At 35.8% G+C, this 23,122-nt stretch overlaps 3 protein-coding genes across 4 annotated transcripts; all 3 read right to left on the reverse strand.

Moving 5' to 3' along the window:
* LOC124459736 lies at positions 1-657 on the reverse strand. The gene is made up of 2 exons (XM_047009339.1): positions 618-657; positions 1-564 (listed from the first exon to the last, which is right to left on the reverse strand). Exons 1-2 carry the CDS (start codon positions 630-632, stop codon positions 73-75), a joined length of 507 nt encoding a protein of 168 aa, XP_046865295.1. The 5' UTR covers positions 633-657; the 3' UTR covers positions 1-72.
* Positions 658-7,010: 6,353 nt separating this feature from the next.
* LOC124459737 lies at positions 7,011-7,679 on the reverse strand. Its single transcript, XM_047009340.1, has 2 exons — positions 7,635-7,679; positions 7,011-7,578 (listed from the first exon to the last, which is right to left on the reverse strand). Exons 1-2 carry the CDS (start codon positions 7,644-7,646, stop codon positions 7,087-7,089), a joined length of 504 nt encoding a protein of 167 aa, XP_046865296.1. The 5' UTR covers positions 7,647-7,679; the 3' UTR covers positions 7,011-7,086.
* Positions 7,680-11,950: 4,271 nt separating this feature from the next.
* LOC6650617 (esterase B1) lies at positions 11,951-22,472 on the reverse strand. Of its 2 annotated transcripts, XM_002072910.4 has the most exons (9): positions 22,453-22,472; positions 19,874-20,065; positions 14,843-14,947; positions 14,203-14,339; positions 13,980-14,141; positions 13,191-13,924; positions 12,955-13,124; positions 12,609-12,889; positions 11,951-12,552 (listed from the first exon to the last, which is right to left on the reverse strand). In XM_002072910.4, the coding sequence occupies exons 2-9, from the start codon at positions 20,042-20,044 to the stop codon at positions 12,360-12,362; spliced, it is 1,953 nt and encodes a 650-aa protein (XP_002072946.3). In that variant the 5' UTR covers positions 20,045-20,065; positions 22,453-22,472; the 3' UTR covers positions 11,951-12,359. The 2 variants fall into 2 exon arrangements, with proteins under 2 accessions (XP_002072946.3, XP_023036268.1); XM_023180500.2 differs by lacking the exons at positions 19,874-20,065; positions 22,453-22,472 and adding an exon at positions 17,510-17,778.
* Between the last annotated feature and the right edge of the window lie 650 nt (positions 22,473-23,122).

Consider the following 23,122-nt stretch of genomic DNA (forward strand, 5'->3'; position numbering starts at 1 on the left):
TTTATTATACTGTCACATAGCAAGAGAAAGGCAAAGACTTTCTCGATGGACGCAGGGATTTGTAAGATGGTCTTAAGATCTGCGATCAAATACTTCTAGCATTAGCTCGAAACCACCAATTACTATTTCATTCTTTTTAAATTCGAAACGAAATTTTAGGTGGCCACGCTTCAGATATGCCACCCATTTATCAGTATTCGGGGTCCATTTGCTGAACCAATATTCACCTTTGCGTAGAGGGCAATAGCCAGCGGCAGTTTTCGGAAAGTTTGAAGTGACATTATCAGTACGTACATATTTCAAGAAATACCCCTCGCCAAGCTCACAGGTAGTAATGTTTCTTACTTCATAGATCATTGGAACCCATACGCCAACTTCTTGTGTAAACACTTTACAAAAGACTTTTAAATCATCGGTCGCATCAACTGCAAAAAAAGACGATCCGTTCAAAACTCGTTCACGGCCGATTATTTTTAACCCTCGAAAGTCCACCAAAGTTTCGCCTTCGCCTTCGAATCCAACAATGGATTCAAATCTAGCGTCATAGTTATTTCTACAAAAACACTGAAAGGACATTCGATTATTTTATAAACACAATTTCATGTATTGCCTCTTACCAACGTGATCATCATTCCAGAAAGAAACAGGCCCAACAAATTGAAGCACATTTTGAACACAATTCCAGAAATACAGTTTGTAGATTTGGATTTTATACTCGTCTATCTCGCATGAGAGATGTCAATTAAACTGATTGTGTTATCCCTCTTGTGTTTATCTCTTTAATTGTGTACTAAATAACTAAGTAAATCAAAAAAAAAATATATATATATATATTTTAAAGTTATCTTTTCAAATCGGTGGCAGATAATTGAATGTTAAATTTTTATCATGATTGCATGTCCACCTCACTGAAGCATCACTTCGCTTCTCTACAAAAATAAAATGATAATAGCATAATAATCGTCAATATTTTAGAACCGGATGAGTTCATTTTTACCTTGTTATTTAAAGGTAAAGTTGTTAGTTTTAAGGAAATAATAAGCAATTTCAGTGTATTTTCATTTTTAACATTATTAAATAAAAGAACATTGCAAACTGTCCAGATACGTTTCATAAAATTCCTTTTCCTTCCTTCGAATACTCCAAGCGGAATGTTATGAGGCCACGTGACTTTAGTAAGGCTTTCGATACGGTTGATCGTTCTATGCTTCTCGGGAAACTTAACATCATGGGTTTTTCCCCGAAACTATTGGCTTGGTTAAGGTCGTATCTTTTTGGCAGAACCCAAAACGTGTCTTTTCGTTCCTCGTTATCTAAAACTGTTCGAGTTACGTCAGGTGTACCCCAAGGCAGTCATCTGGGCTCACTGTTATTTACATTGTTTATGAATAATTTGCCTTTGGCCTTAGCTCATTCACGCGTGCTCATGTTTGCGGATGACGTCAAGATTTGTTATTCCTATAATGATCCTTCTTTCCAACAGTGCTTGCAATCAGATCTCGATGCGTTCTGTGATTGGTGCCACGTTAATAAATTACACATTAATGCCTCTAAGTGTTCTTTTATGACTTTCAGTCGTTTGTCTCCGTTCCTAGCTTATTACTCTATTGAGTCTGTTCTGGTAGATTGTGTATCATCATTCAAAGACTTAGGCGTTTTGTGTGACCCAAAACTTTCATTTAATGTTCATTTTTCTTCAATTGTCAATAGAGCATGCAGCCTTCTTGGCTTCATTAAACGTTGGTCCAAAGAATTTGATGATCCCTATGTAAAAAAGGTTTTATACACTTCGTTAGTTCGCCCTACTAGAATATTGCTCGCCAGTGTGGAACCCGCAATATGATGTTCACCAGCGTAGTATTGAATCTGTATAGAAGCAATTCCTGAAGATTGCGTTACGCGGTCTTAATTGGGACCCGAGTCTTCGCCTACCTTCTTATTCTGACAGACTTCTTCTTATTAATCTTCCTTCACTTTACAACCGTAGGCTCGTTTTTGGCATTCTCTTTCTCCATAAACTAGTCAACGGCGAAGTCATTTCTACAAATTTACTAGATACGCTATATTTTTGTGTTCCCTCACGTCGGACCAGAAACTTTTTTCCTATTCACCTTAGTAGATGTCTGACTAACTACTCTCTTCACGAACCTTTTCGTGTTCTTTGCCAATGTTTGAACAACCTTTCTCACCCAATTTCTCCTCATTTTTCTGTCACTTCTCTTCGCGCTATAGTATTTAATAATCTACAGCGAAACCAATAAAATATTCTGGACTTGGATTGACAGCAACTCATCCCTGACCACATTGGCTGTGAATCGGGTCATAGCTGGCACTTTGTGCAAATAAAACACCTCCACCGGGTCGGGGATGTATAGTTGTATATAAAGCTAAGATATCTTCTTCAATTAATTACTATCTGTCTTTAGCTTAAGCTTTTTCGTCGACTGCTGTGTTAGTTGACGTAAATAAATAAATAAATAAATAAATAAAAAAATGAAGTAAGTAAGTCGTTACGCCGACTTAGGTATACCATACACCAGTAAAGCAAATATTTCAACTTTATTAAACAAATGCATTTTCACATGCTTTTTACAAGCATATCTTAGTATCTCGCTCACTCAATCATACGAGCACCCTAGCGCCCCCACCAGCCAACGGCCAACTCCGGCCTTATGGAAAAATGTTTATATGCATAACTCGACTGTTTTTTTTCCGAATTGATGAAATTTGGTATTTTGCTAGATATTAGTATTAAATTTAAGTGTGCCAAGTGTGATTGCATAAGGTAAAAAAATACGGGAGATAATCAAGTTTTTCAATTACCGGGGGCGGAAAAGGGCGTGGCAAAATTTTTATACATACAAAATGTGTGCATTTACTAAGCGAATATACATACCAAATATGGTGTCTCTAGCTGGAAGTAGTTTTTGAGATAAACGCTTTTTTTAAATTGCGGGGGCGGAAAGGGGCGTGGCAAAAATTTGAAATAAACTTGATCACTCTACATACTACACGAGTCTACATACCAAATTTGGTGGCTCTAGCTCTTACAGTCTCCGAGATCTAGGTGTTCATACGGACAGACGGACGGACGGACAGACGGACAGACGGACGGACGGACAGACGGACGGACAGACGGACATGGCTAGATCGACTCGGTTGTTGATCCTGATCAAGAATATACATATATACTTTGTGGGGTCGGAGATGCTTCCTTCTGCCTGTTACATACATTTTGGCGACTTTAATATACCATTTCACCCTATGGGTGTATGGTATAATGACACAAATTCACGAGTGGAAGCAATCTACTGGTGACTTAGACAACATCGAACAGATCAATAGCATAAAAGAGCGATACGTTCATTGATCTGGTACTTTAAAATAATTTAGGTTTTCCATAGTCGTCCAAAGTTGCCTCTTTTTGTTCACTTTCACTAACGAATTCTTATTTAAATTTATAGTTCGTTCTTTCTAAGTACTAAAAGGATATTTTGACTAGCTTTATTCGCAACTTATTTTTCTTCTTCTTCTTCTTTTTCGTGTGTTTGTCGATTGTTTTAAATCAACGATTTGATTGAAATTTTGGGATCTGTTGTTTTATATCCAAAACTATCACATTATTGAATTTCATAGGGTTACTCCACTCCAACTCATTCACCTATTTTTCGTATATAGCTATATAATGTAATTGTCCGAACCGGGCGATTTTCAGAATTGATCTCAAGAAAGTAATGAAAAGCTCAAAAAAGAAATTTAATCTCGTGATGTGATGAGTTGAAATTTATATTACTTATGCTAATTTGGTTGTGTCTCTGCATCTATGAATACATATGTCCATCGTAATAATTACACAATAACTAAAATTTTATACAAGTAATGCGATTATCATTAAATAAACTATCTAACCATCCAACTAGTATTTGTATGGACATGGGAGTTAATAGCTCTTTACTGTTTTGGGACTATTTACCTGGTTCATTCGCCAGCAGCTTGGATCAGACTGACCTACAAGGCTGCAGTTTTCTTCCAAACTCTTCTGATTGTTGACAGGACGCGACAACCCACAAGGTAATCTATTCGGTTTATATCTATTTTTTTTTATTCCGTTTTCCTTAAAGTGAACGGCCATGACTGTACATAAAAAGGTGTATACCAATTGAACAAATGGATGTTTTGTGGGGACATATGGGGAGCAGAATATTCAATTCTATTTATCAGTACGAATCGCAATGAACTTTTGCAATATTATTTGTACAAGAATCTAGGATAGCCAAAGTTTCGAATTTTTAAAATTTTGGGCCTATTTGGTCTGAGGAGTGTGATAGGTAACGAAGTGAATTAATGCTTTAAAATTGTTGATTAAATACTTCTAGTACAGCTTCAAAAGCGCCGATTATTTCGTCATCCTTGGAATACTCCATACGAAATTTTGTAAGGCCACGCCTCATATATGACACCCACTTCTCAGTATTCGGTATCCATTTGTTGAACCAATATTCACCTTTGGGTAGAGGGCAATAGCCAGCGGCAGTTGTCGGAAAGTTTGTAGCTACATTTTTAGGATCGACATATGGTAGAAAATAGTCTTTGCAAAAGTCACAGACAGGTATGCGTTTTATCTCGTAGATCATTGGAACCCATACGCCAACTTCCAGTGTAAACACTTTACAAGAGACTTTTATCGCATTGTTCAAATCAACAGCAAAAAATGCCGATCCGTTCAAAGCTCGTTCCCTTCCAAATACTTTGAACCCTCGAAAGTCCACCAAAGTTTCGCCTTCGCCTTCGATTCCAACAAAAGATTCCAATCTAACATCATAGTTATTTCTACCAAAGCACTGAAAGGACATTTTATAATTTTATAAACACAATTTCATAAGTAGACTCTTACCAACGTTATAATCCCAAAAAGAAACGGAACTAACCAAATGAAACGCATTTTGGACACGATTCGAGTATTTTTTGTTTGTTGAGTTAATATTTATACACTCGGAATTCGCATGTTAACTGCCAATTTAACTGATTATGTATATGTGAGCTAAGTTCTTCCCTAATATTAAGCAAAAAATAATTGAAAAGTAATTTTGGTTATGAATTTAGGGGCGGTTAACTTAATGTTTAATTTATATAATGTCACATTTCCGGTAAAGTAAGTAGAAACTACATACCCTTGCACATTGACCAGATTTTTTTATAATTTTTTTTGGCAATAAGTCAAAAAAATTATGATAATATAAATATAGATAATACTACATACAATGGATAGGGATATCCAATCAATAAGCCTACAAAGTCCCATGATCGATCAATTGTTTGATCTGTCAAAATAGGCTGAAAATATTACTAATTTTGCGATTTTCCTCAAATAAATTGATAAAAAAAAATATTTCGAATCAAACCACCGATGTTGTGCTTACGAATTGACCTTTTTAAAGTCTTATTTTAGAAAAAAATCTTCTCAAAATAGTCGTGTTTTATGGAGTAAAAAAGTTTTTAAACCAACTCGCACCAAAAAGTAATTAAGTAAATGTTTATCCTACACTAGTCTTTAAAGCCTGTTATTAACATTTTTTACCCAATTTTGACCATTTTTGTTAGAAATTCTGTCCTACTGTCCCACTGTCCTAATAAGAACCCGATTGAAAAAGCAATTTTTGACTAGATTGTTGGTGAAATGCTCTAAATAAACGTTCAAACTTTCCAGCTTAAATCTTTTCGAAAATATGACATTTTCATACTTAAAACAAAAAAAAGAATTTCCAAAACGGAATCAAGCCCAATGTGCCTTGAACGGGGTGTCAAAAAATCGGTTAAATGTTTGTAACATAGAGTTGGAGGCTTCTCTTTGATCTCAAATAGGATGTAGCTATAATCTCGAGCAGAATAAAAAGCCTTTTTCATTATTACTCCACTAACTAGTTCACTCAATTACTCACTGACATCCTTGTTCATAGGTTCACTTGCTGACTGACATCTAGACATCATTCGTTTTATAAGCAGTTCTATCAGAAAATTGTAAAAACAATATAATCTGAAGAACTAAAGAAAGAAAGTTAGTTTAACTGAATAAGTGAACTTGTTTGGCCCAAGAGCAAAGGGAAGGAGGTTTTGCTGAAGAATAAAAATTAAGATATAAGCATATATTTATTTTATATAAATATACAGTGAAACCTCGATATAACGAACTTCGTTATAACGAAAAACCCAATATAACGAATTTTTTGTTAAGTCCCTTGAAAGGACTAAGGTTTTACATTTCAGTACCTATAGCGAATCAATAGATATAACGAATAATTTTGCGATCCCCCTCAGATTCGTTATATCGAGGTTTCACTGTAGATAGGTATAGCCGAGGAAAGGTTTCTTAATATTTTTACTTTAAGCTTGGTATAAAAGTATACCATTATTTTTTATCGAAGGAAGTTTATTCAAAACATTTCAGAAATGCATATTATTAATATTATAATTGATGTGTACAGAAATCTTTAAAATACTTTATGATAAATTTTTGCGAATCAATTGTATAATGTAGGTTAAGTTAGTATGCGGCTTTTTCCTTGAAAACTTCCATTCGCCGAAAATTGCTTTGACATCTTTTCGATTCCATTCACTTTTAAAAAGTCCTTTTACATCTTTTGTATTCAATTTTAATATACAATAATTTGTTCACAATTATACACAATTTAATATATTTGCACTAGCAGTTAAAGCTTCAGAATCGCAATCGACTTCAGGCATTACCTTTTTTGATGGATTCAGCCACATCTTCAAAAATGCGGCCAATTAACGCACCTGCTTATAAGGCGTTTATTTAAAACTAAAATGTTTTAAGTTTGTTATTTATATATATATATAAAGATTTGGATCTTTGTGCCAAATAAAGGTTACACAACAAAGGTTGGTTTTTATGAGAATAATCCCAGGTAATTAGCAAACGCACATAATAAGCATTTATGGCCCTGTACTTAATCTATTTATTAGTAGGGAAAGAGCAACACCACAAATGATAGGGTAAACGGCATTGTCGATTTTTAATTTATTACACCTGAAAAGCCGGATACGTGAAGAAATATTTGTATGCACTTAAGATATGCGATCAATTATGTTTCCCACGATTTCGAGACCACCGACACTTTTTCCATCCTTAAAAAATTGCAACGTTAGCCTTATGAGACCACGCTTCATATACGAAACCCATTTATCAGTATTGGTCATTCCATTTATGATCCAATATTCACCTTTGGATAGAGGGCAATAGCTCGATGAAGTGTTCGGTAAGTTTGTTATTGCATATGCAGGATCAGCATATGGTAGGAGAAAGTTTTCAACAAATTCACAAAAGGGTACTCCATTTAGCGAGTAAAGCGATTGAACCCATCCAATATTTTCAAATGTGAAAAATCTTGTGAATATTAAAATATCATTGGCCATATCAATAGAAATAAAAAGCGATCCGTTTAAAAATCGTTCACGACCAATTAGTCTAAGCCCTCGAAAGTCTACCAAAGTTTCCTCTTTGCCTTCAAGTCCAACGAAAGATTCCATTCTAATGTCGTAGTTATTTTTACCGAGGCACTGAAATGATTTTTCCTTAGTATGAAAGGCATCGTATATAATGATTTGACTCTTACCAGCACAGCCATTTGAAAGAAAAGCAGGACAAACAAATTGAAACACATTTTTCACACGATTCGATTAGTAGAGTTGAATAAGTTGATTTTTATAGACTCCGAGTTCGCATGTTAACTGCCAATTGAACTGATTATGTTTACCAAGTAATTGCATCAAATTTCTAATGATGGGTTGTCACTCTGCAACTACTTTAGGGCGTAACGAGTCATCATTTCTACTGTTAAACAAATTAATTATTAACGATTTGAATAATTGAAAGATTGTTTATTGTTGTTGTTTGCTGTTTATGAGGTTTAAATTAAAAAAAATATTTTCAATAACAAATGTTTTGCCGACTTTTCTATATACGTTATGAAAGATACAGGGATTTAATATATAGTTTATTCCTGATTTTCCATCACAGTGCAATCTCTCCGGCTATAATTTATAAACTACAGGTAAATTAATTTGTGCTATGCTATCTCCCTCACTCTTACAAGCATTAATGGATAAATACGATTTCAATCAAATTTGCTTTTGTTTTGCTGGAAATTAATAACAGATATTATTGCGTCAAATATAATTGCAATTGCAGTTTTTTTTCGTACGGGAGGAGGAGGAAGTAATGGTAAATCTGTTTACACAAACAAAAGCTGTCCACATACTCATCAAATCTAGATAACAATTTTGACGTCCCTAGCTCTTGCAGTTTTTGACAAAATCATTTTGACACTGTTGACAGCGTTTTTTCTGTGCTGATTTATATAGACTGTAATTGTGTTCTATTTATCCGATGTTATTGAAATTTTCCAATTTCACATTAAAAACTATGACCTATAAGATACTCGACGATTTGTATACTCAATCTCACACCGGTAATAAAGTTTTAATACCAAGTTGCATTCTAACAGCTTTCAAATTGGCGGACATGGCTATGTCCAATAAATATACACATACTTTATTGGGTTGCAGACGTCTGTTTCTCTGCAAGGGTATAAAAAATATCTAAATATCTATCTAACTACTCCATTCAATTTGCATTCCAACTGACAGACATATGGAAGGACAAAGCCCCGAAACTGTATTTATCTATTTTCACTCCAGTTTTAGTTGCAATTAAGCTTTATCAAATTGTATATACATATAGATTTCTTTAGAATATGCGATTAACTATGTTTCCCACACCTTCAAAATCTTTGATTGGTTTGCCGTTCTTTACTATAATGATACCCATTTGTCGGTATTGAATAACCTTTTCTTGGAACCCATGCGTCAGGGGCAGTAGTCTTCGACGTTAGTCGGAAAAGTGGTGTCTAGAGTAGGATAGATATATTTGCGTTGAGTCCTGTCATCCCGTATGGTAGAAGTGTCCAATTGGCATTTTAAGGCGCAGCCATAACAAAGGAGGCTTCTGGCATATTAATATCAAAAAGTGTTCCGTTTAAAACACGCTGACGTCCAACTAATCTTAATCCTTGAAAGTCCACCAAAGTTTTCTCTTCGTCTTCAATTCCCATAATAGATTCAAGATGTCGCAGGAATTCTCGCCGAGGCACCTCAAGATTAGTCTACCGCCTTAAGCATCTCAGTTTTATTTGACTTATCAGAACAGTCATTCCACAGAGAAACAGGACTAACCAATTGAAGCACAATTTTAACAAGACTTAACTAGTAGAGATGAATGATATTTATATCAATTAAACTGATTATGCTTGCCAGGTAATTGCATTCACTTGATAGTTGTAGGTTGCCCCTCTGTCACACAAAGTATGCTCAATAGTTGCGTACAGAATGAATTTTCGAATTTTCCTAAATGTGTAATTCATCTTAATTTTAAGACGATTATTATCTTTTGTGACACACTTTTTGGCGCACTTTGACTAATTTTTAATGGGTTACGCCTGTAATATTCTACTTGGCTGAGAAAAAAAAAGATAAAAAGATAATATTTCGAAAAGTTTTTAAATACACCAAAATGTTTGATGATTTCTCAGTTCTTTTCGAATTTCTCAAACACTTCACTCGTCTAATGGCTCCAAAGCGGACTTTGCTCGACCACTGCACTACGGTAAGAAAATAAAATTATTTGGCATTAACTATAGTTTGAAAGTTCCTAAAATATTATTTAGACAATGCAGAGATTGTGTTTCTGGGATTCAGCCGGATCGGATGACTATAAAAAATATCTTCCATAAGATAAAACAGAGTCTTTCTTAAACAGAGTCTTCATTAAACATAGGTAAGGAAAGAGTAACATAAACGTGCAAGGGTATACAAACTTTGACGCGGCCGATTTAATTAAAATTTTTATTTATCCACACAACGACACCGATCGTATGTAATGAAATTATTTTAAATCAATTTATTTCACATACTTGGACTTTTATTTTCCACTTTGTCAACAAAGATATTGGGTTCAGTATAAATTGCAGGTAATTTTGTCCGTAATGTACATTTTTTTGAAGTTATTAAGTTGAATTCTTAATATTTTAACGCGTAGAAAAAAAATCTATGCCAATGCCAATGTGCATTGTTAAAGCTGACTAAATTTTTAAGATTCACGGTCAATTATATTTGCAACACCTATAAATCCACCAATACTTTTACCATTCTTGAATCCTTCGAAACGTAGTTTTACCAGGCCGCGTCTCATAAAGGATACCCATTTATCAGTATTAGGTATTTCTTCAATAATCCAATATTCACCTTTTCGTAGGGGGCAATAGTCCTTCCCCATAGGTGGAAAGTTTGTATTCAGACTTTGTGGGCTAAAATATGCGATAAAAAATTGTTGATAAAATTGGCAAGCGGTTATGTCCTTTGCTGCGTATGGGAGTTGAGTCCAATTGCCATCTCTAAATATGAACATTTCAAAGGTGACTGTAATGTTATCAGTGTCTTCATTTATATAGATAGTTCCGTTCAAAGTCCGCTCTCGTCCAATTAATTTTAAATCTCTGAAGTCCATTATTATATCCCCTATGCTCTCAATTGCCTCAATTGATACAAGAACAGCGACATAGTTGTTTTTGCCAAGACACTGAAAGGTACATTTCAAATTTTAAGGAAAATATTTGAATCGTAACGGCTGATGATTACCTGCGTTACAATCCCTAGCAAAAATCCGACTTTCAGGGTAATTGAATACATTGCAAGTGGATCGTATAAATTAGTGCGATTTGCTTACTTGGTTTTTATACACAAGGTACTTGCATGCTAGCTACCAATTGAACTGATTATGCTAACCATCAATTAAATATTGATAATTGTTAGTTGTCATCCAGCCTAAATTTTTGGGCGTGACGACTTAATATTCGATATCTCAGTTGTGTGACTAATCAGATTTGCAGTAGGTAAACTTATTTTTGTGCCACACTTTTAGGCAAACGATTCTTAACTCGAACTAGGGAACATTCATAGCATGCTTTCAGGCTTTAAATTTATATATTGCTTACACTCTGATCATGAGCATGCAAGGTCTACTTTTTATATTTATGAAAGTTCTCAAATTTCGTTACCTTTTAATAAATGGCTTGGAGAGGTTGGCAATGCCATCGTTAGGCCAGTTTATAAAGCCTTTGAACAAACGTTCTGAGTACTGTTCTAGATAATAAGTACTCATTCTAATAAAAAAACCTTCGGGTGTGATGAAGTTCGTATACCCTTGCAAGCTTTTCTGTTACTCCTCCCTTACCTACAGTCGTCAAAGTGGGAGAAGGTTTATGTAGCATGACAGATATATAATATAGTCACCCGATCTTGTTCAAATTCGGTACTCATTAATAGGTTCATATATCAAAAGTTAACTTTTAAAATCATCGCGTCCAAAGTAACCAAGTTATTGCTAAAAGTCACTATTTCCTACCGATCATTCCTATAGGTGCTATATGATATAATCACCCAATCTTGATCAAATTTGGCAAAGTCATTTGGAGGTATGAATATTAAACAGAGTTTTTATTACACTCGCGTAAAAAATCATTAAAGTTATTGAGAATGGTCACTGTTCGTGACTTCGCTTTTTGTAAGGAAGACATATGGTATAGTGATCGTATCCGGCTGAATCCGAGATATACAACCCCTGCAGTATATAGAAGCTCACATGCAAAATTTTAGGACAGCGGCCTTAAAGGTCTAGAAGGAGCTTGCGTTGATCTAGACGGTTGATAGGCGATAATGGCCATATCACCTCATCTCGTTTTGCTGACCAGGAGTATATATACTTTATATGGTCGGAAACGCTTTTGCTTTCGTTTCTGTTGCAATCTTATGAGCAAAGGGCTTAAATATAATAAATACAAAATATTATTAATTTTAAGTTTTTTATGTTTCTTTGTTTTAAAGTCATCTGGGAAATATTGAAATATTGCTTTGACTATTTACACTTGATTATTGCATAATATAGAATAATAGATATTAGATGATATGTAAGGAAATTGACATACATATTTTTGAGAATGAAAAATATGTATGTAGGGATTGTACAAGTACAAGTGTTTAGTGTTTGTGTATGTGTTTGAGTGTGTGGGTGACATATATATAAATGCTGCAGGACTTACAAGATAATTGCTAAAAATATATAGCTATACATATACATAGATAAAACACTAAAAACTACGAAAAATTATACAATGAAATTTGCAATTTAAATATTCATCTTTCGCAAAATGGCAATACGAAATATATGTGAATGTATGTGTAGGTGTGTGTGTGTGTGTGTAGGTGTATTTATGTATGTGGTATGACTACATAGCCGCACCATTATAGTGCTGATACATTTGATCCCAAAACCTTTGCCGCTCCGGTTCGGGATTTGTCTTCATGGCCAAAGTGGCGGATATATCCAAATAGTTGAGACTATTCATTACGTTGCTCGGATCGATAGGTGCCCATTTAGTTGTTATATTCGGATCATCTAAATGATCAGGCGTTGGCGAACTGTAAAATGAAATTAAATAAATTTAAAGTGGTCATTACATGCGATCAGTACTTACCCATATTTGGCAAAATTGGTCCACATGCGGACCATGCGATTCTTGACCTGTACCTCCATGGACTTTGGATCCAGACTTAAATTGAAAAATCCGAACTTAAAGAGATATCCCAGCTCATCGCCATGGCAAACACCCGGTCGTGGTATGCCCAGCATGCGTTTGTACAGGCCCAAGGCACCATCGAAGGAGAAACGATACAAATAGATGGGAGCACTGCCATACTTGGCATGGTTTCGAGCAGTGCGTCGAATTCCTTGCAGGAACATGAGATCGGTGAGTAACTAAGAAACCAACACAAAGTGATGAGTTTATAAGTGAATTGAAGTTAATATGTTATTTATCTCACCGCTATCATTTCATCAACGGACTCAATGCCCACATGCTTGTTGCCCAGATAAAAGTTGCGGATCTCTCGGGTAACCCGATCATGGGAATCGGAAACATTCAGATCATGTGGCACCAGACGTCCAAAGTCATTCTCAATTATCTGCAATAGCTGGGGATTCTTGCGAAGTCCTTTTGGGGCACATGATTCAGTTAGTTGGTGTTCGTTAGTGCTTTGATTAAATTAATGCTACTTACTCCTTATAAACAACATGGCCTCGTGAGTGTTGTAGCCCGTCATATATGCCACTTCGCTGTTAAAGTTGCGTTTGCGATACATTTCACTTGGATGTTCGGTAAGGAAGGGCTGCTCATAGAATTCTCCTTCCAATTGTGATTCCTCATTCCAATAGCCCTCCACAACGGGAACAAAGGGCAGGCCAATATTATTACGCTGATCCTCTGCAGTTAGAGTCGTGGGTGCTGCCTCCACCAGTTTCATAGCTGGAACTCGTCGCAGGAAGTCTAAGATCTCCTCGGTGTTATTGGCACCCACATAGCCCAAATTGGCTGCTAGACGTGCCGCTCTTTGACTAGAGCTTTGTGCCATTGACCAGGGATTCAGAGCTGAACCGCTCTGCGAGATGGCACGATGAAAGAGGCCCTTGGCCAGCGGGGAAAGTAAGAGCATCTGCACAGACGAGGCGCCAGCGGATTCACCGAAAATTGTCACTTGCTCGGGGTCACCGCCAAATGCAGCTATATTATCCCGTACCCATTTGAGGGCCAGCACTTGATCCTTTAGACCCTGATTGCCAGGAGCATCAGGTCCAGCCGTTAGGAAGCCCAATGGACCCAATCTGTAGTTCAGTGTTACCAAAACAATATCCTCAGCCACCAGATAATCGGGACCGTAGAGAAATGAATTGCCAGAGCCGAACGAAAAACCTCCTCCATGCAGCCAAACCATCACTGGAAGCTTGACTTTATTGCTAAACGAAAAACATTACCAGTATTAGAGATAAGGGCTCTGAAGTAACTACTCACCTATCATCTGAGGGCATGCGTGTTGTAAAAACATTCACAAATAGACAGTCTTCGCCTCCTTTGAATGTGTCCAAGATCATGTTCTTGTGGGGACAACTTTGACCTTCCCGCGATGCATCTCGAATGCCTGTCCAAGGCTTCTCGGGTTCAGCAGCACGGAATCTGCAAAAACAGACTCGTAACGATGAGCTATTAGATTCCACGATTGTGGTTGGTAATATACCTTCTAGCCCCGATCGGGGCAGCTCCATATCGCATGCCCTTAAAACTGTAATAGCCACCTCTTTCACCTGACCGATACTTTTGATAACGGCCACGCACCTTGCCCATTGTTGTGCTGGCCACAATCTCACGTTCCTTCTGCAAATATTCAATGTTCATAGATTCTTTATTCAAGAGGGCAATCATTAGTCATAATCATATGCAAATTTAAGAGAATGTCAAGAATTTGTATAAATATTCTGTGTGTGGTTGGTTCTATTGCACAAGAACTGAGCATTAATCTTGAATAGAACAGGCCCATGGGATGTGGGTCATGGTGAATATGTTGCATAATTGTTCAAGTCAATGGCCAATGGCCGAAAATGAAAAACTCTAAAATCCAGTTCTTGCAAGCAATTTGCCCACTGTGCCAGCAAACAGGTGCTCTTTCTTTGCTATTGACTTGACCTCAGCCCCGGCTGCAATTGCTGCTGCAGCAGTATCCAAATATGGCTAGCAGGTTCTCAATGTTCAAATTAAGATTTGGTTTGGTCAAAGCTTGAATTTGGCTGACAGATGTTCCGAACTTATTCAGCCATTTGACATTTGTTGTTAATAGTCGGCCAAGGTTTCGGCTCCATACCTGTCTTGGTTTGACTTACCCGCAGAGATCGCACCACCTCCTGGACCACACGCATGGCACGCGAGGGCAGCAACTGGACCAACGAATTTGGATGTGAGGTCAATGTTTTCCATGCTGTTGTCTCCTGCAATTACACAGAAAGAAAAAACCCCAAAATATGTTTAATATAGCTCATGTTTGCACAATTTGCACAAACATGCGAGTTTGCAATCCTCATCAAAATTGGTCAAGTTCACTAATCTCGAATGGGTCAGGCATTGTTGTCGTAATGTCCGACAATGTGTCCAACAGTTCAGACCATTGGATATATTCACACACACATACAGCGCTGGTTAATGGGCAACCTTCACCAGTGACAAAAAATTTCATTTAATTGAAATGCCATTTGCATAACTTGCTGCAGCAGCGCAGAAGCAACATTAACAGCAACAACAAATGACAATTAAGTGGCAACAACACCTGAAATCACGTGCTGCTGCTACAAGCTAAAAAAGGTGTTCAAGTTACTACAAAATACACTACCCGTGCATATCTTAATGTACCTCTTAGACAGACAGCTGTCGCATTAAACGATTTAAAGAGAGTTGTGCGTTTCAATGTGTGTGATCCGCTTTGTGGAGTGAATCATGACACAGTTAGACGGCAATGCCTTTGTTGTTGTTGTTGTTGCTGCTGCTCTTGGCTCGCACAAAATCTTCAACGCCGGCAAAAGTTTCAAGTTCAAATTTTATGCTAATTACATTTTGATTATACTCTTCGGACAGAGAGGTATATCGATTTCAGTGTTTATTTAATTTACTTGCCATTACATAAAATGTATCGATCACAATCAAGATACAATATTCAATTAGCCACGACGGTTTTAACTGATCAATTCTCTATACACTAGAGGGTATTACAATTTCAATCAGCTGTTTGCAGAGAAGGAGACGTTTTCGACCACAGAAACTATAAATATCCTTGATCAGCGTGAGAAGCCGATACGATATTGCCATATATCGTCTTCACCCTCTAAATACAAGAGCTGCTTAAATTTAATTTGGTAATTAATCTTTTCACTGCCTTATTGAGATTAAGATTGATAATTCGTTGGATCGGGCCTTAATAATATATAGCTACATTGAAAAGCCTACCTGAAATCTTAATAAATTTATTTAAAACTTACTTATAAAACACAAAAACATTTAAAAAAACAAATTTATTCCAGGCACTAAAAGGGTTTATTTGCCGCAGAAACATTAGCATTTTTCTGGTTTCCTAATAGTATTGGGCCTAAAATAATTTTATATATTATGGTTGGATGTGATTTTCATTTACTTAAATATGACTAGAAACATGGTTGAGGCAATGTTTAAACTATATTGAATTGCAGATAAAAGCGCTATAAAGTGCCCATCAAAAATAAATATGATTATATCTAAATTTTTTTTCTTTAATCTTTCAAGTTTTTATTCTCCAGAATAAGCGACCAATAATCATTTATGACATACAGTTAAAAGAATTTTAAAAATTGTTTGAATCTGTTCGAGGCCAAAGCTAGTTTTTATGTCTTCGGTCAAAGTGCACTATAAATTTTTTAGAATTACCAGAAAACGTGAATTTTATTTTGGACACCAATTAAATTTTTTACAGATTCATGACAAACAAAGTTGAATATTTTACAAGCTGGTTCTCTAAAAAAGACTGCCATTTAAAGATTATTAAATATTAATATTAGTATTAGGATCTTGATATTTCTAAATGAGATTTTTACTAGTAATAGGCTATAACATTAACTGTTGAATGAGTCAAAATCAAATCATACCACAGACATATATAGATACATCAGGATCTGAAGTAATTGATGCAGTTAGAATTTAATTTAAAGGGAAGGGTATACAAAGGCGGGCATCACAATTTGCTGTCTATCTTTATAATTTATTATTGTGTATGTGTGTTGTGTGTGAGAGGGTCAGTTCGTGTTTTTTTTTATCGTTATCTTTGGCATTATGCTAATGTGGGTGTAGCTGGTTTATAACAGTTTTTCAATTAAAGCTCTCTGTGATTTGGCCAAGCGATTGGAACAGCTATAACTGTTTAAAAATATTATTGTTCAATATTATATATTGGTAGTAAAATCAATTAATTTGTACGGATTAGCTGTTTTGGGTTAAGGTGCCTAAGAAGTGGGTCATTGTTGTTATATGAAAGACATTTGTATTGTAATATCTTGTAATATCTGGCAAGAAAATCTTGCCATTAATGATTCATTAACTGTTCAGATGTACATACTTTGAATCGGCTCAGACAATGCAATCCATTAACACACTTTAAAACGTAAATAATTCAATAATAAAAGACAGAAAGAAAGAGAGGTAGAGAGAGGGCAGAGGAAAATGCATTGCAAATTTGTATGCACATATCGCTTAAATATTGTATTATGCCATTTATAAAGCGCATTTATTATGCAACCATCAAGGAAAAACAAAAGAGAGGAAAAAGAGTTGGGCGCTTTCACGCTACGCTCGAAATCCAAAAATAAATGCGAAATAAAATGCAGGACGGGGCAGATCAAAAACGCTGCACTGGACAGCAGTTCACAATGCTGCAACTGCAGAGTAGAAAGTTGCAATAGAAATAAAAAAGAAAAAAGACACAACAACAATAACTAAAGTAAACATTGCATAAAAAAAAAAAACTGATTTACCTCTGTTGTTGTGCTCATAGAATTGGTCATTTTATGAAGAATTTGGCGCATGTCAAATGACCCGGAAGACTTGCTAGTTGCAGTTGTTGCCATTGTCGTTTCTGTTGCTGTCGCTTGTGTTGTTGTCGTTGTACCGATTAAAAACAACATCAAATCTGGCAAATCATCACCATCAAGCTCCGTTTCCATCTCCACCACCGGGAGCCCTAGCTCCGTTTCGGTTGGCTTTCTCTTGAATTTTATTTCATTGTTGCCATGATGTCGAGTCCGTTGCATATAAATTGCAAAAACAATTAGACCAATGGCCAACAAGAGACCCAATATGGCCATGCCATGGGCCAACTTGAAACGATGGCAGCGACAATTGACCATTTCAATGAATATATCTATGCAATTTGAATCTATAACTGCATTTGATTGAAAAGTTGTGAAATTCCTTTAATTTGTTTCTATAACGAATAGAAAATGTAGGTACTTTTGCGGTATCTTCGTTGAAATGTGAGGGAAATAATTGTTTCTGTTTTTTTTTTTATTTTTGGTTGCACTCGCGACCAGTGTCGAGACTCTTTTGAGCCGCAGCCACAAATAAGCCATCAAATTTTATACCAATTTTAGTCTGTATCTAAGTCCGTTTGTAAGTCTGTGTGTTTTTCCCCTATAACTATACCTGTTATATATAAATTAAAGTCAGGTATATTAGGAGTAGGTGAAAATGAAGTAAGAAATGTGTAGTCTGGTAATTTTATATAACAAATTTGGAATTAGCCAAAACTTTACTAATTGTTGGACATTTATTTCAACAACTAATGTTCTGTCAGACAGATTTCCTAATCTATTGTGATTTCAGATTCTTTTCCAATATTTTATTTATTACTAATAGAAAGTTCCTACATCTGTCTGTTTCTATACAAACTAGTCTTTCATTTCTTGAGCTATTAAATGAGAGAGATATAACCAGCAACATAAATAGCTATTGTGAGATCTGATTATTTTAATATTAAAGGCACTGGATTTTTGAAAAAATACTGGACAGACTATAATTTTAATCAATAGTTTCAAGACTTTTTTAGCCAGGAGGAGGTAAGAAATTTCTTAATTTTGTGTCTCTGTGTGTGAATATGTGAATATGAGAATACAACTTTTTTCATTTATACCTAGGAGTGGAAAAGAGATAGAGAGAATACATTTTAAAAGTATATGATCTTATAATATAATATATAAAATATAATGCATATTATAATGACTTTATAATATGCAAACACAAAGATTGCCATTAAACTTCTGTGATATTAAAATAGATAATCTGAGCTGATAACCGGAGATTAGAAGTTTGTGATAATGATTTTCTTTGGCCATAACTTTGAGTGTGTAAAAAAAGCTGATAAGATTCAAAGGTAGCGATAGCTCAATTATACCCTTTAAGGGGTATAAAAAGGTCGAACTGTTTCTTTAATACGATTCGATCATGTAGTTTCAGCTGCACTTGTTTTTATTGTAGTTTATTTTGGTTGTACCTTTTTTTTAACATTTCTGTGTCTTGTTGCTGCTGCTGTTGTTGATTTTTATTGCCCAAGTTATGTGAAGCACGCAATGGCTCAGTGCAGATGTATGTTGTTGTTGTTGCTGACGTTGCATTTTGCGATAAGTGTTTATCAGTCAATGTTATCTGAGCGTCGACGGAAATGTTTTAATTGAAATATATTCAGTTAAAATAACTATAATTATTCTATGTACACGTCTGCTCTAGGTCATTGTACAATTATTTGGCATATATGCGGTTAATGTATTCTTAATGTTGTAAAATTTAATATGCTGCTGGCACTGTAGCCAGCTACACAATGGCAGAATTTGTGTGAGACTAATTTTAGAATCGGGCCCATAAAAATTCATTAACAGCCATATGCAAATGTAAAAGCCACAAACCAAGCAGACAGTAACCAATGTCTGACAACTTTTGCCACTAAAAACAATAGACAGACAGACAGATGGGCAAATAGACCAACAGAGAGCCACTGCGGCGGCTACTTGAAGAAAACATTAGCAAAAAGTAACCGTCTCTCGGCTCAAGTGTTGGATTACATTTTGAAATGGCAACAAATTTGCGACATGATGTCAAAGTCAAAATCCCTCAAAGCTAACAAAACGAAATGCCGAAATGTGTAGCTCAGCAGAAATTGTTAGCATTTGGCATGCGTTTCACTTGATTTTGTGGCCTAAACTTTTAGCCAAATAATAAACAAAATAACTTAATGGTGGGCTGAACATTTCTCAGAAATTAGCATGTTTTACGCATTCGTTTAACAAAAAGACAGAAAACTTTCCATTTTTAACTACATGAACGTAACAAGAATCTGCAGTACTTACCTTGAGTGTATTGGAAATCTTGCCAGCCCGTGCAATGGCTGTTCCAAAGGTTGACGGCGCAATGGCAATTGAAGATGAACCATTGCATTGGATTAAAATCACAATTGATAGCAGCGGGAGTAACAGCATCAGCTGAGGGCTTCGTCTTGATGGCAGTCGTTTAAGTATCATGTTGTGTGATTGAATTTTCAACTGGGTTAAACGAAGACGAATAATATGCATTAGTTAAACGACTACAAATTCAACGAACATCAAAGCAAATCGTATCGAATCGCACCGAAACAAAAAGATCTCGATGAGCTCTTCTCACAGTCAGACAACTTCTTGGTCAGGGCCAAGACGCGAATGTCATCGAGAAATCGGCATCGGTATTAGCACTCAACTTGGCTAGTTTGTCTTACATTTAATTGGATGCTATTATTTTCGAATTTGTTCACTCAGTTCATTCACAAATACAGACATTATTCAATTTTTCTGTTTCTGTTTGTTTGTTTTTGTTTTTTATGGTCGTATTTGAGGTCATTGCGCGGCACTCGGCAGTCTGATTAAATATTTTTGCATGCTCACGGGGCGTATGATTAATTAGTAATTCATTTTGTGATGTTGATGACGATGATGGCATTAAATTTATTTCATACTTTTTACATAAACACACACACACACACATAGGCACACATATAGAGTCTCAATGACAACAGGAAATCAAGCCAGAAGGTCGATATAGGCCAACTAACTAAATTTAATAAACTGTTTATTGATGAAATCAATATAGATAAGATAGAAATAGATATTAATACACTTGTGTCAGATTGTTCTAATGAATTACAGTGCTAATTGATTAAACGTTATTTCCGCTTCCTTTGGCTTGGCAAACAAAAGACTTAGGCAACAAACTTGGAGGCTGACTGCACTGGTAAATAAACCAATAAACTAGTAACCCACTCCCACAAGCCGCAAACCACTGTCACTTCCTGCTTACTCAAGTGCGACAGCATCTTTTTTTCTCAGTCACTCTTTCACTAGCTGTTTCTTTCCCTCTCTCTCTCTCTCTCTCTTTCAACGCCAATGAACAATGCCATGGCAACACTTGCACTTTCATTGAAAGTTGTTTGGCCAGCTGCAAAAGAGAAGAAGAGCTAGCGAAAGAGCTAGAGAGGCAGGCCGAGAGTGTAAGACAGAGAGAGAGAGAGAGAGAGCGAGCGAGCGAGCGAGACACAGAATGAGAGAGTGAGTGAGAAGAGCAAGTTATCTTTTGCACATAAATCATAAATATCTGCCGATTACAACTATGCTTTTTATATGCAAATCAGTCTTGACTTTGCGCAATGTTGCATACCAATTGGTAACAAACTTAAACAAAAAACAAACAACAAAAACAGGCAACAGAATGTGATGATTTTGCAATAGGCATTTTGTGAAAAAGAAAAAGAAAAAAGGAGTGATAAAGAGGCACAGAGCACAGGAGAGATAAATGAGCAAGCGGTATATAAATTAGCAGCAAATCAAACAAGAAATTAACAGCAGCAAGGCACTGAACAAGACACACACACGCGAAAGTGCAAGATACACTGGCCACGGCAGACGAGAGCCAGCAGCTGACTGGAAGCTGGAGCTGGAGTTGCAACTGAAAATTGGGGATTGGGGATTGGGGACTGCTCAACTGGGGCCGGCCCGACAAGCTTACCCAGGCCATTACATAAGCAGCGTAGCAAAACAAAAAAGGTAAATATTGAGAAAAAAAAAAACAGTTAAATAAATAAAATAAATAAGTCCAAATAGTTGAAGAGCCAAGGCAGACAAAATAAAAACAAAAATGAGAGAGATAAAAGAGAGAGAGACGGAGACAGAGAGAGAGAAAGAGATGTAGGAAGAAATGGCTTAAAAGAGTGCGAAAGTTATGATAACAAACGTGACAAAAATAGGTTTTGCCTCTATGACGATGGCATTTAATTTTTGCATCCGTTCAAATTAATGCCTAACGCTTTAACTATTAGCTTTGACCCATTACATAAGCCTGGGCAGTGGCAAAGCCAAAAACGGAACTAATCCCACCATTTGTTGTTGCCAAAAGCATAACCAACAACCAACCAACCACCATATGTTGCGGCCTACAATGGGAACTAAAATTTCGTTTTCTTCACTTTTTTTGACCCATGAAAATTCATTAACAATAAATCGTCTACCCTGTGCTGCTGTTAAGTAAGTAAATATTGGAGATTTCAACTCAATTGCAATGCAAGCAAATGAGTTGTTTTTATTTTGGTTTTGTTTTCTAGGGCAAACAATTTCGATATTTTCAATGACATTCTGTTCAAATAATTGATCGTTTGGTGTTTTATTTATTTTTGTTTGGTTTTGTTTTGGGTTTTTTTTTTATACATGCCTATGCCTTGCATCAACTAGACACATGCACTTTATGAAACTATAATTAGCACAACGTTTTATTTTTTTAATGTATTTATGTAGATGCAGGTACTTGTTAAGTATTTTTCACTTTGGCAAGTTCAAGTTTGTGGCTAAAGGCTTTTAGCCACATACGTTTCTACAACTATTTCTTGCTTGGTTGCTTGGTCGCGTACCGTAGACGAAAATGGCTCGTGCTTCACGTTGTACTGTCGCCGACAAACTGAGGCTGGAACTCTGCAGCGGTGCGCTTAAGCGTCAAATTGCTCTTACTTGGTTACCTGACGGTGGGTGGGTAAATGTCATATATCATTGAGTATGCAAAAAATATATCAATATGTCTTCAATACCCTAAACTTTTTCAAACTGGATTCTATATATCTCATTATCTTGTAGTTGATGCCCAAATATCATGTTTAAAATGCTTTTACAAATTAAATCAATATTAAAGTATTAAATTCTTTATCATTTAGAAAATGTAAAACATTTAGTTATTATTATAACACAAATCATTGATGTCAATCAATTGGTTCAGTGTTTTAACGTCTGTGTCTAACGTGTTTGATTAGAAAATCTTTTTTAAAAAAAGAACTTCATAATAAACTTGATCTTGAGTCCAAGTAGAAGGAAATGTAGAATTTGTGTAGTTCTTTTTCAAGTAATTGAGAGATCAGTAAGTGAGGATTACTGGACCAACAAGTTTTCAAGAAAGACCGGTAAGAGCAACGGATCTTCGGTCTAAAGAAGATAGTTATTATTTGTCTATAAGGCAGCATCGTTTCGCAGATTAACAGTTTGGGTTTTTGTTAAATGCTTTTGGCAATGTGAAAAGTATAGCTTCTATGG

The sequence above is a fragment of the Drosophila willistoni genome, chromosome 3R, assembly GCF_018902025.1.
Source record: "Drosophila willistoni isolate 14030-0811.24 chromosome 3R, UCI_dwil_1.1, whole genome shotgun sequence".
NCBI classification, from domain to species: domain Eukaryota; kingdom Metazoa; phylum Arthropoda; class Insecta; order Diptera; family Drosophilidae; genus Drosophila; species Drosophila willistoni.

Bases quoted from the DNA above. Each gene is read 5' to 3' on its own strand.
- LOC6650617 (XM_023180500.2), bottom strand. From the start codon at position 17,698: ATGGAAACGGAGCTTGATGGTGATGATTTGCCAGATTTGATGTTGTTT. The intron at 14,340-14,842 runs GTAAGTCAAACC...GAATATTTGCAG, and splicing joins AGGTGGTGCGATCTCTGCGG to AAGGAACGTGAGATTGTGGC. The intron at 12,890-12,954 runs GTGAGATAAATA...TTGGTTTCTTAG, and splicing joins CCGTTGATGAAATGATAGCG to TTACTCACCGATCTCATGTT.